We start from the raw sequence: 13,157 nt of genomic DNA on the forward strand, positions 1-13,157 counted from the left end.
ATTCTGGGACAAAAAATTGACAAGTCATTGTCAAAAATGTCTTTTTTTTTTCTTACAAAGCCAATACTCCTGCTAGCTTGACGTTCTCATCGGTTTTGAAAAGTGAAGGTAATAATTACTAGATTAGTTTCAGAACCCTCTCGTTCTCTCTTCAGTTGCCATCGCGACACATTCCTCTAAATATGCCTTATTAACACACTACACACTTATTAAAGTCATTTAAAAGTCATTTTAATGTCATGTTTTGTGTTGCCGCTCTGCTGCTGCCTTTCTGTCATGTCTTGCAGTGCACACTAGTCAGCTGAGGCGCACACCTGCCGCCAATTACCTTCTAGACATCTTATGCTGGACTCTGGCACACAGCTGGGGCCAGATCGCTCCATGATCTTCACCTGCTTACCGTCTTCCTGCCATTTCAGCTGTTGTATTGTATGCTTTTTTCTGGTCAAACCAGGGTCATTGTCTTCCCTGTCTGGCTTTTCCAGCAGCGGCTAGTTAGCACCTTTTTGCTACAATTTAATCCAGCTTGGTTTTCAGCAGCGCCTTTTGTTACCGTGTAGTTTCCTGCTAGCTTTCGGCAGCGTTTTATGTTTTTTTTTGGCATTTGCGCTGTGTCTTGTTGTTACTGGACTCTTTGCCTTTTTGTATTATTGTGCCTTTTTCCTCCTGTGAAGTGTTTTTTTGTATTAAACATTTTTTGTTCACTACAGGTGTATTCACTGCATCTTGGAATTCAAACACCGGTGTTACGAAACCGTGTCGGTAGAAGCCACTAATGAACGATAATTCACCTTGCTGCAAGCTCTGAGGCCAGATTGACGGTCAAAGCTGGTGCTTTGGTAGACAAGCAAACTTTTGTGCCTCACAGAGCCCACAATTATGTGCTGAAGGACCGCTGAACAAAGTGTGAAATCTCAACACTTGACGAAAAAACATTACCAGTGAAGCATAAAGACATAAACATGTAAACATGGTGGGCTTTGTAACAGTTATTACTCTTTACCGACCTAGGGTGACAAAAAAATTAAAAAGTAAAATTTTGACCAAAAATCCTCAAATTTGCCAGGCCGTGAAAGCTGAATCGCAGATGTGTAGGGAGCCACTGTAAAGTACTTCAAGTAAAACCTAGCTGGACAAACAGCTTACTAGCCTACCTTTCAACAAGCTCAACGAGACACAAAAAAGAATCAGCCACCAACTAGCTTGCTCATGCTAAACTCCGAAGCGCAACAATTATGTGTGTGCAGTGTGCAGGTGCAGGAATTATTTACAGTTTTTGCTCGATCTTCAAAAATCTCGCGCGCCTCCTCCCAGCTGCAGCGTTCTTCTATACACTCGCGCTCCATGTCGCCTTGCTTGACCTCTTCAAAGAAGCTGTTGGCTCGTTTCTGCCGCCTCAACACCTGACTGGCCTCCTCGTCACCCAGGAACACTGAAGATGGCGAGAGAACGAATTTTAGAGAATTTTAAAAGGCACAGCATTTTACACATGCCAGTATCACAGTATCAAACTGGACTGAAATGTTGTGCTTGTGGTCGAAATAATGGTGCGTTCATCCAATCAGGTGGAAGAATGTTCAACAGGTGTCCTTGAGCAGGACAATCGGCCTACAGTCACACTCAACATACTAAACACACAAAAGGAGGTGACCATGAACACTCCATACCGTGAGCGGTGGCCATACGGATCAGCAGCACAATGAGCAACAGCCCGTGAAACCCTAACATGGCGCCCGGTGGTCAGTTCACAAGAAGAAGCTCTCTGTGGTGTGTGGAAGAAATGGAGTCTGAATACAAGGCAAAGGGTGAGAAAGGGAGGCCGATGACCCTGTGTGGGAGGAAGCAGTATTGACAAAGGGGCGGGGACTGTTCAATGTTATGTTTCACACACATACAACAACCATATGTTAGGATTTGAGACTTCTACTCTGGAAAATATCCCCTTTTGTACTGAAGTGGTCATGATTGAGATGCAGATTTGCTATGCCCACCATTTGAACAGATGAACTTTTTTAAAATCCAAATCTGGTCTGATGAATATTACTTTGAATGCAAAATTAAGAAGTCTGTTTAAAAAAACAGAGGTGAAAAAAAATAAACCAGAGATGGCTGTTTTTGCAAATTATGGAACTTGAATTTGTGAACTTGTTTTTCAAACTCAATCTCTCTCAGCCAGTGGCGGAGCTGCTCCCCTATGTGAGTAATGGTCTCACCTTGGCCACCCCAATGAAACATTTCTTTGTTGTCACACTCACATATTTTTGCCCATCATCCACAATCCTCGTAAAGAGACATGAAGACAATGTCCTTCTCTTTTCTGTGCGTTCTTCACCTATTCTGCCTATAAAGCCCTTTATTCAAACACCTCTAAAAACTCTCCAAAGACGGTTTATGGTTTTATATACATGCTGTGACTATGTTGTAGCAGGCACATTCATGATAACATGTAAGACTTACAGTATTTTGCCGTATTTTGGTAATTTTATGCATTACTGGAACTTCCTTCCTGGGCGCATTGATTTCACAGAGCGCACAGCATAGAGCCCTACTTCCGTCAACAACAGCAGCATAGAGAGAGTATTTCCTACCACTAATCATGACAGGAGAGAGAATAATCTTGCGAATAATGTTGTTGGGTGCTATGCAGATCCAGGTAGTGAAACACTAAGGCATTCTCACAGCATTACCATGCAGCACCAGTGCTAAATATTTCATTAACAAAATAAGAGCATAATAAAAAGTCACTTAAGATGTCTGCTCTCACTGGGATGCCGACTGATGGGATGGCTGTATCTTTCAGCACAACACTTCAACACTTATGCTCCCCGAGCATTCAGCATAGTCCTCAGATAAAAAAAACGCTGAGCGCTAGCGAGCATCTTCCAGAGGTCCTTGCGATGTCGTCGTGTTGAGAGCCAGCATCCTCTGCTTCAATCTGTCCAGATGTTTAATTGGTGGCGTGTGCAATCTCAAAGGTGACCAACTTTTCATCTTATTGCCACAACTTTCTACTATACACGTCAGGCATGATTTATACGTTGGCATTAATTTGTCCAAATTCACAGGCGATCCAGCAACTCCAGTAGCTTACGTTACCTCTTGGTAGTGGCCTGAGGCACTGTAAGCAAGGCACTGTGTCACTACGCCAGAAAAGTAGTTCTTCGGTGTTAGCTCCTACAATAACAATGTCACTGTAGCTTGGTTAATATGCAGGTCACGTTACATTGTTTGCGTTTTTCTTAGTGGGCTTTATAGGCGGAATAGGTGCTTCCCATTAAGGGCATTGTTAGCTGCCTCGTGCCAGCTGTTTTTCTCTCTTTAGAACACACATAAAAGTTTGTTCATGTCTTACATAAGGATTGTAGTGATGGTCAAAATTTTTTTTTTTAATTGTTGAAACGACCCAATCTACATGTTAACAACCACCACTATCATGTCACAACTATACAAACCATGAATAATATACAAAAAGGCAATAGAACAATATGTTGCATTACAGAATTGCATACAGAATTGGGGATGAATACCATTATTACAAAAGGAAAAAAACCCAGTAAACCCTTTATGGTCTAAAACATTGTCTCCAAACCTCTACATTGCAACATCATCTGGAGCAGTTCAGAATCAATATTCATCTAATAACATGACAAAAACATTGAATCAAATACTGTATATCAGTGATCCCCAACCCCTGGGTCATTTGTTACCGGGCCGCACAGAAACAACAAATAATTCCCATTATTTATTTATTTATTTATTTGTTTATTTTTATGTTTTATTTTGAAAAGTGGCCGTATTCTCTCTGTTACATCCGTCTCACTTGACGCATGTCCATTGTGCGTGTGCTAACTTTATCTCTCACCGCACAGATAGACCATTTTTCTTTCAGCTCATATTTGGTGTCAAATGCTGATACTATGTGGGAATGCATAAAGATAAGTTTTGATGACTTATTGAGTACTAAAGTGCACATTTGTCTCAAGTTAATTCATGCTAGCAGACTGCCTTTTACCACACGTCAAAAAGCGATGTAATAATCTTTCTGGAAAAACTCCAGGCGTGAACTGGTGGATGGTGGGTCGGCATTCATTTTGTGCTTTTAATTTGATGTTATTCATGTCTTAGTTTTACACAATAAATAATAAATAAGATAAATTAGATCGCTACAATGTATTTTATTATTGTAACAGTAGTGTTTTAGTCTTTGTAACTATGAAGGACAATAACACTGACAGAAAGAATATGTAAAGCATAGATATTATTTAAATTGTTAAGTCAATGTCTTTCATGACGCAAATTTGACTGTCGGCACTGAAATAGGAGCATGTTGATAGTTTAAACACTTGAGCTCTGCAGGTGACATGATGGGGGGGATGTCATTATAGGTAGAAATGATTACAAAGTGTAAAAATAGCAGATGTACTGTACATGCTCAAAACACATCATATTGCAACATGTGACTTGTAAGCTTGGAGATGTGCAATGTTGCAATGTTGCTTAAGTGCTTCATACAGTATGCTTATTGTTTTCCAATACTTCAGATAACTAGATTTAGTGATAACATACCACACCATGTTTGCTATGTATTATGACAAGTAAAATGATTAGACAGTTATAACCAAGCGTTCTGAACCATTTACAGTCATAGTTTGGTTTTCCCCACCAAACACACAGATGCACACATTCCAATGTTAATGTAAATAAAACGTCTGATATTAAAATCAGTTTAGTTTACGTGGCCCAGGCAGAACAAACGGCAAGCACTTTAATAACTCCAACTACCAAAACACCGTGGAGAACGTCCAACCACTCATGGAGTGACAGCGGGGATGGGCAATCACAGGTTAGCGAGATACGGAAAGAGACAATCGACGAGCTTGTTGGCGGTCTTCGTCTTGAGCGATTGTTTTCCGCTTGGTCTTAGTGCCTGGCAAGTATCAATTTCCATTTAATATAGCGTAACAGTAAAGCAGAGCAATAAATAAGTAAATAAACGATCGTTCATTGGCCCTTGTTTGGTCGGCCCACCGGGAAACCTCCTGGTACTCCCGATGGCCAATCCCCCCCGATAATGGATTAGATTGTTATAGCACTTTTCAAGGCACCCAAAGCGCTTCATAATGAAGTGAACCCATCATTCATTCACTCCGCAGTCACACAATGGTGGTGATAATCTACATCTGTAGCCAGCTGCCCTGGGGTTCATTCACATTCGTACACCAGTGTGAGCACTGGTGGCAAGGTAATTGAAGTGTCTTGCCCAGGGACACAACAACAGAGACTGGGATCAACTAAGTGCTGCGCTGTTCATGTGATGAGGTGTTCAAGTGACTCTGAGTGTTAAAAATGCTGATGTTACTATATGCCTGCTAGCTGGCCCTGTGAGGCAAATTTGAAATCAATACCATTGGAGTGTTTTTTAATTATTTTCTCTCGTGGCCCCCACCCACTGAAATACTACTGAGAACCTGTTGGTATTTATTTCATATATACAGTATATCAGTACAAACCAATGTATGAGTTGCTGGTGTAACAGATGCGAAAAAAAAATGTATTGTCATGTCTGAAATGTTTTTGTTTATGGGTTAATTTCTCCAAAATCCCTATTTTGTGATTTGTTTTGGTTTCTTCTTAAGTTATAATTTAACATTTGTAACTTTATTTTCGTATTTCCTTTGTCATGGTATAAGCTTTTCTTTTGAAGGTTCAGGGGATGTCGTACAGCTGCTCAGTTGTCAGTCAGTCCATTTTTGTGCTGGCTAACAGGTACGTTGGTGTGGGAGCAACAAAGTTCTGTAATAACATTTCAGTGGTTAAAATATGGTTTTATATTAACCTAATGGAAACCATGTTGTTACTTATTTATGTTTCTTTAATAATATGTTGTGCAGTGTGGTTTTGGGGATGGTTTTGACTGTGGGAGAGCAAGCTAACTATTTAGCTATCAGCCACGTTTTACTCTCCTATTAGGGGTGTGCGTGAGCGTGCTATCGTGCATTGTGCTGAATGTGCCTTATTCCTGTACAGGCCCGTTGTTATTGAGGAGCTCACGCGCATGTCCTCTTCATGTATTCCACCACACTGCAGGTATATTGTTTTACTTTGAATGATTTATTTCTTTTATTCCATTTCTTGTGCTTCAGTTATGTGCATTTCAGTTAATGGAATTGCATTATTATAATGTATTGTATTCATTTCATGACCTTTGTTATTTACTTTACTTTCTTTACATTTTGAGTCCATTTTTGTGCTGGCTGACAGGCCCGTTGTTATTGATGAGCTCACGCACACGTCCTCTTCATGTATTCCACCACACTGCAGGAATAAACTTCTGTTCCAAAGCCATCTCTGTGTCCCTCCATCGTGCACCAGAACACAACGCAGTGTAGTCGGGACAGGCGGATACACTGGCAGCCCGGCTACACTGGCACCAGCAGCATTCTGCATTGACTCAACCTATTATCAAAATAGACAAATCTGATTTTTCAGTATGAAACCTTTGGTTTGGTACAGAAGTGTAGCCATTTCCCACAAGGTACACATTAAAACAGGAAGTGTCTACTTGGTAAACAAATACAGTGTAGCACAGCTTTTGCCTAGTAGAGTTGTGTCTAGTGCAGGTGAAGCCAGAACCTGGACACCCTGTTATGTTTTATGGGTCCTTTAATTTACTCAATTTAATTTACAAAAAAATAAATAATTCAGACTGTTCAAAATGCTACTGTTGCACTTGTCTGCATCATTGCACTTTCCTCAAAAGAAACCCAGTAAACCGGGGTGTCTAAAGTGTGACCCAGGGACAAGCCCAAAGCTTGTTTTTTATTGGCTCTCAACAAATCCATCCATCCATTCATCTTCTATGCCGCTTATCCTCACTTGGGTCGCTGGTATACTAGAGCCTATTCCAGATGACTTTGGGCAAAAGGCAGGGCACGCCCTGGACTGGTCACCAGCCAATTGCAAGGCACATGTAGACAGACAACTATACACATTCACATTCATACCTATGGGCAATTTTAGAGTCTCCAATTTACCTCACATGCATATTTGTGGATTGTGGGAGGAAACTGGAATACCCGGAAAAAACCCACACGCGAAGAGAACATGTAAACTGCACACAGAGATGCCCAAACGGAGATTCAAAACGGAGATCTTCCTGATCTCCCGACTGTGTGGCCAACATCCTAAACACTAGGCAACTGTCCGGCCAAAATAAATTCATTATTAATTAAATATATTATTAGATATTGCACTTACATTTGCATTGTCACTTATGACAAAAAGTCCATGTTTTGACCGACATTGGATTGGTTTGGTTGGATTGGTAGCGTCTTTAACGCAAAAAATGTATCAAAGATTTATGTCTGGTACAGCTATATTTAAATTTGTATTTACTGGAAAATTACTGGCCAGCAGTTTGTACTTTTTTATGTTTAATTTTAAGAATCATTAAAGCCATTTACACAAAAGCTAAGCAATTTTATGTATTACATTTTGTTCCTTACTGTACCAAAATGAACCAAACCGTGATCTTAAAAACCGAGGTACGTACCTATGCTTGATTATGCCATACCGTTACACCACTAGTTTTTACACAACTTGACTTCAGACTTTATTGCATAAAGGACAAACAACTAATTTGTAGTTGGAATTTCTTTATTTTCATACCTGACACGTTGGTCAAATGAATCAATTATCAAATGAAATAATTTTATTTATTTATGAAGCACTTTGAAAAGTGTCGACCAAAGTGCTGTTCAACAATAAAAGTTCAAATTAAAAAAGCTTTCTTACTGGCTCTTAAACAACTTTCTGTTGCAGCATCAGGTCAGGTGACATTGTGCTTGTGAGAGGATTCTTCATGGTGGACTCTGCCCAGTCAACAAATTTGGCCATGTTGGTATAAACACCATAGTACCCTGAGTGTGAGCAGCCCCGCCCCCATCCGACGACGCCCAAAAGGAAGTGGGTCGAACCAAAGAGACTGGTCAGTGGGCTCCCATCGTCTCCATGGCAACTCTCCTGTTGACCTTCCAGGTAGCCGGCACACAGCATATTGTCGGTGAAGTTGAATTGGGATATCTGTGAGCACTGGGAGTTTGGGATGATAGGGACAGACATCCTGCGGAGGACAGGGGAGGTGAGGCCGCTGGACGCGACATTTCCCCCGCTGGTCCTCTTGCCCCAACCGGACACGGTGTGGTACCGCAGCGGTAGCAGCTCGTGCTCCACTAAGTCTTTCGTGGGCAGGCAGATAGGGAGCGCCTGGCTGTTTAGGGCCACGTCTCTACTCAGATGCAGCAGCGCAATGTCCCTGTCACCTGTCGCTGGGACATAACCCTCATGAGCAATCACCTTGGAAACTGGGATTCTCTGTTCTGTGCCATCGACAGCATCCAGGTTATGTTCCCCTGGAAACAGCAACAGCAGCTTTATAGGACAAACTATTTGCAGACGATTCAGTTGTTTCTTTGAAACAAAGCTTCTGTCATCTGCCTACCTGCCACCACCGTAAGCTTGTCCAGGTTGATTCCATGGACGCAGTGGGCTGCAGTAATCACCCAGTCAGGACGGATCAGAGAGCCTCCACAATGACTATCCCCGTTCAATTCAATCAGAACCTGATCATGATATGAATGTATTTTATTAAGAGTCTGAACCATGAGCCCCCAGACCTGCAAAGCTGTGCAATTTTAGTGTTGTTTTCACATTTCAACTCACACTGTACAAGTAAATTGCCTTTGATGTGAAGGGAATTGGAAGTCATTCAACCTGTCAGGGGCTGCCAATTGCTCATCATACCCTCCTGTACACCGCACGGCTAGCGATACCAGACTCAGAATTTGGCTTTTAATAGGCTATAATTGATAGTGTATCTTCATCTCTGAGCTGTAATACACTTGCCAGGTTGATTCAGTTTTACAGATTCTGGTGCAATTACTCTTGATAGTGAGATTTGTTTGATTATTTCAGTTCTGCTGAAATGCAAATGCTACATGAACCAAACATATGGACTAGTTTTAAAATTACACCAAACTGAAATGCATAATTTAGGTCCAGTAAATCAGCAAAAAGCGTTATTGTTTTGTCACACAACAATTCACAAACACCGTGTAGTTATGTTGTGACTTGGCTTTCCTGGTTAGATTTTTGTTAAAAATAATAGTGTAAACAATATGTTCTAAATGTGCGATGCACAATGGACCATGTATGAGTTATCCTTTGCTACAGACCAGAGCACCTCAGCTGATAACAGTTACTGGCATTAACAATGGTGCTGGCAGAACAACAAGTATTTACCTGCCAAGGACACTCTCCTTTGGGACAATGATTGGCTCCAACAAGCCTCGTCTGACCTGTCATGCTCTGATTGGCTGGAGCCAGCTGACCACATGGAAACTCCACTGGAAAACAGGAATGCACGTTTACATGGCCATCGCCAACTACTGGTCTGTTATGGACATTACAGGGTTTTTTACAGTGTTTTTATTTTTGTGTGAAACTTTTAAAAAATAAAAAATTCCGTTTTTAATAAGCCATAACTTTTAGTCAGTAGCAGGCATTAGCTTAATTACTATCATTTGTCTCCTCCCTGAGCCACCACCTGATCGTGGTGAAGGAGTTTGTGTGTCCCAATGATTACATTGTCAGGGACTTCTACACCCCTGGTATGGTCACCCAGGACAAAAGGTCCTACGGGAGGGACCAGACAAAAGAGTGTCTCAACAGACCCCAATGAAGAGACACAACTTTGACGCGGGTCACCAGGGCCCCACCCTCTGGAGCCAAGCCTGGAGGTGGGGCACGATGGCGAGTGTTTGGTCTTTGGTCCATGGGGTCCGGCCGGGCACAGCCTGGAGAGGTAAGATGGGTCCCCCCTCCCATGAGCTCACCATTCGTAGGAGGGGCCAAAGGGGTCGGGTGCAGAGTGAGATGGGTGGCGGCCAAAAGCGGGGGCCTAGGTGGTCCAATCCTAGGTTGCAGAAGCTAGCTCTTGGCACATGGAATGTCACCTCTCTGGTGGCCTGAGCTGGTGCGTGAAGTGGAGAAGTTCCAGCAAGATATAGTCGGACTCACCTCAACGCACAGCAAGGGCTCTGGTACCAGTCCTCTTGAGAGGGGTTGGTCTTTATTCCAGTCTGGCGTTGCCCACAGTGAGAGGTGACGGCAGGTGTGGCCATTCTCAGGGCCTGTACGTTGGAGTTTAACCCGGTGAACGAGAGGGTAGTTTCCCTTCGCATTCGGGTGGGGGGATGGGTCCTGACTGTTGTTTGCGCTTATGTGTCAAACAGCAGTTCAGAATACCTGTCCTTTTTGGAGTCCTGAGAGGGAGGGCTGGAGAGTGTTTCCTCGGGGGATTCCCTTGTTTCTGCTGAGGTACTTCAACGGTCACGTTGGCAGCGACAGTGAGACCTGGAGAGGTGTGATTGGGAGGAACGGCCCCCCCCTCTGACCCGAGCAGTGTTTTGTTATTGGGCTTCTGCACTCGTCACAGATTGTTCATAACGAACACCATGTTCAAGCATAAGGGTGTTCATAGGTGCACTTGGCACCAGGACAGCCTGGCCCACAGTTTGATGATCGACTTTGTTTCGTGTCATCGGACTTGCGGCCACATGTTTTGGACACTTGGGTGACAAGAGTGGCGGAGCTGTCAACCAATCACCACCTGGTGGTGAGTTGGCTCCGATGGTGGGGGAGGATGCTGGTCAGACCTGGTAGGCCTAATCGTATTATGAGGTCTGCTGGGAACGTCAGGGAGAGTCCCCTATCAGAAGGAGTTTCAACTCCGGGAGAGCTTCTACCATGTTCCGAGGGGGGCAGCAGACATTGAGTCCGAGTGGTCCACGTTCCGTGCCTCCATTGTCGAGGCGGCTGAAGGTGGTTGGTGACAGTCGTGGCAGTAATCCCAGAACCCGTTGGTGGACACCAGTGGTGAGGGATGCCATCAAGCTGAAGAAGAGTACTATCGGGCCTTTTTGGCCCATGCGACTCCGGAGACAGCTGACAGGTACCGGTAGGCCAAGCGGTTTATGGCTCTGTCGGTCACTGTGGCAAAAACGAACATGGGGATGGTGTGCTGCTGACCTTGACTCGAGATGTTGTGGATTGGTGGAAAGAATACTTCGAAGACCTCCTCAATTCCACTGACACGTCTTCCAAGGAGGAAGCAGTGCCTAGGGACTCTGCCGTGGTCTCTCCTATCTCTGGGGCTGAGGTTGCCGAGGTGGTTAAAAAACTCCTCTGTGGCAGGGCCCTGTGGATGAGATCCGCCCGGAGTTCCTTAACGCCCTGGATGCTGTGGGAAAGTCTGGGTTGACATGACTCTGCAGCGTCGCGTGGACTCCGGGGGCGGTGACCTCTGGATTGGCTGACCGGGGTTGTGGTCCCCCTTTTTAAGAAGGGGGACCAGAGCTTGTGTTCCAACTATCGTGGGATCACACTTCTCAGGATTCCTGGTAAGGTTTGTTAAGGGGTTCTGGAGAGTAGGATCCGCCGGATAGTTGAATCTCGGATTCAGGAGGAGCAGTGTGGTTGTCGTCCTGGTCGTGGAACTGTGGACCAGCTGTACACTCTTGGCAGGGTCCTTGAGGGTGAATGGGAGTTTGCCGAACCAGTCTACATGTGTTTTGTGGACCTGGAGAAGGCATTTGACCGTGTTCCTTGAGGAATTCTGTGTGGAGTACTCTGGGAATATAGGGTACCTGACCACCTAATTCAGGCGGTTTGTTCCCTGTATGACCGGTGTCGGGGTTTGGTTCGCATTGCCGGCAATAAGTCGGACCCATTTCCGATAACGGTTGGACTTCGTTGGACGTTGTCACCGATTCTGTCGATTAATTTTATAGACAGAATTTCTGGGCGCAGCCAAGGGCATTGAGGGGTTCCGGTTTGGTGGATGCAGGATTGGGTCTCTGCTGTTTGCAGATGATGTGGTCCTGCTGGCTTCATCGATCTGTGACCTTCAACTCTCACTGGATCAGTTCACAGCTGAGTGTAAAGGGGTTGGGATGAGAATCAGCACCTCCAAATCCAAGTGGAGGAGTTTAAGTACCTCGGGGTCTCGTTCACAAGTGAGGAAAGGATGGAAAGCGAGATCGACAGGTGGATTGGTGCGGCGTCTGCAGTGATTCAGACTCTGCATCGGTCCATTGTGGTGAAGAGGGAGCTGAGCCGAAAGGCAAAGCTCTCAATTTACCGGTCAATCTACGCTCCTATCCTCACCTATAGCCATGAGCTTTGGGTAGTGACCAAAAGGACAAGATCGTGGGTACAAGTGGTCGAAATGAGTTTTCACCGTAGGGTGGCTGCGCTCTCCCTTAGAGATACAGTGAGAAGCACTGTCATCCGGGAGAAGCTCGGAGTAGAACCGCTACTCCTCCGCATTGAGAGGAGCCAGATGAGGTAGCTTGGGCATCAGGTCAGGATGCCCCCCGGATGCCTCCCAGGGGAGGTGTTCAGGGCACGTCTAACCAGTAGGAGGCCTCGAGGAAGACCCAGGACACGAGACTATGTCTCTCAACTGGACTGGGAACACCTCGGGATCTGCCGGGAGGAGCTGAACGAGGTAACTGGGGAAAGGGAAATCTGGACTTCATTGCTTAGACCGCTGCCCCCGCGACCCGACCTTGGATAAGCGGAAGAAGATACAGTAGATGGGTGGATGTATGGACTATCATTTGTGCATGTGTCCTTGTCACCTTGAGGAGAAGCAAGTACAAAGGAACAGGTTCTTTTGAAAATGACGGTATTACCCTGTGCCACGCACTGCCGTCCGTCTTCGCCGAGAATGTACCCATCAGCGCAGGAACATTTGCGTTGCTTCCCTGAGCCATCGCAGAAGTGCTGACACTGACCGTTGTGGTAAATACACTTGAGTGAGTCTTCAAACACTAAAAAAGGGGGCACAATATGTGGTGACATCACAACTGTCATTGATTCTCTCGCTTCTTTTTATTTAGTACCCATCTGACAGAAGCGTCCTTCAAAGCCTTCGGGACATCGACACTCAAAGGTTGTCCCCATGTGGACGCACATGCCATTGTTATGACATGGGCTGACCTTACACGGGTCCTGACCTGACAGTGAATTAGACCCACAGTAAAAGTCAGTCAGTACTGTACATTGTCAGTACATTGTCAAAGTAAATATTAAGT

At 44.5% G+C, this 13,157-nt stretch overlaps 1 protein-coding gene across 1 annotated transcript in view; it reads right to left on the reverse strand.

The window, feature by feature from the left end:
- LOC129177369 (uncharacterized) overlaps positions 1 to 13,157 on the reverse strand; it is a 38,940-nt gene that overhangs the window by 17,546 nt on the left and 8,237 nt on the right. Inside the window, exons 13-19 of the mRNA XM_054768481.1 lie at positions 12,966 to 13,079; positions 12,756 to 12,893; positions 9,301 to 9,404; positions 8,501 to 8,621; positions 7,807 to 8,411; positions 1,668 to 1,740; positions 1,272 to 1,432 (exon numbers count right to left, since the gene is read on the reverse strand). Of these exons, the coding sequence (XP_054624456.1) occupies positions 1,272 to 1,432; positions 1,668 to 1,740; positions 7,807 to 8,411; positions 8,501 to 8,621; positions 9,301 to 9,404; positions 12,756 to 12,893; positions 12,966 to 13,079 (1,316 nt within the window). The remainder of the gene's footprint in view (positions 1 to 1,271; positions 1,433 to 1,667; positions 1,741 to 7,806; positions 8,412 to 8,500; positions 8,622 to 9,300; positions 9,405 to 12,755; positions 12,894 to 12,965; positions 13,080 to 13,157) is intronic.

The sequence above is a fragment of the Dunckerocampus dactyliophorus genome, chromosome 1 (genome assembly GCF_027744805.1).
Source record: "Dunckerocampus dactyliophorus isolate RoL2022-P2 chromosome 1, RoL_Ddac_1.1, whole genome shotgun sequence".
NCBI classification, from domain to species: Eukaryota; Metazoa; Chordata; class Actinopteri; order Syngnathiformes; family Syngnathidae; genus Dunckerocampus; species Dunckerocampus dactyliophorus.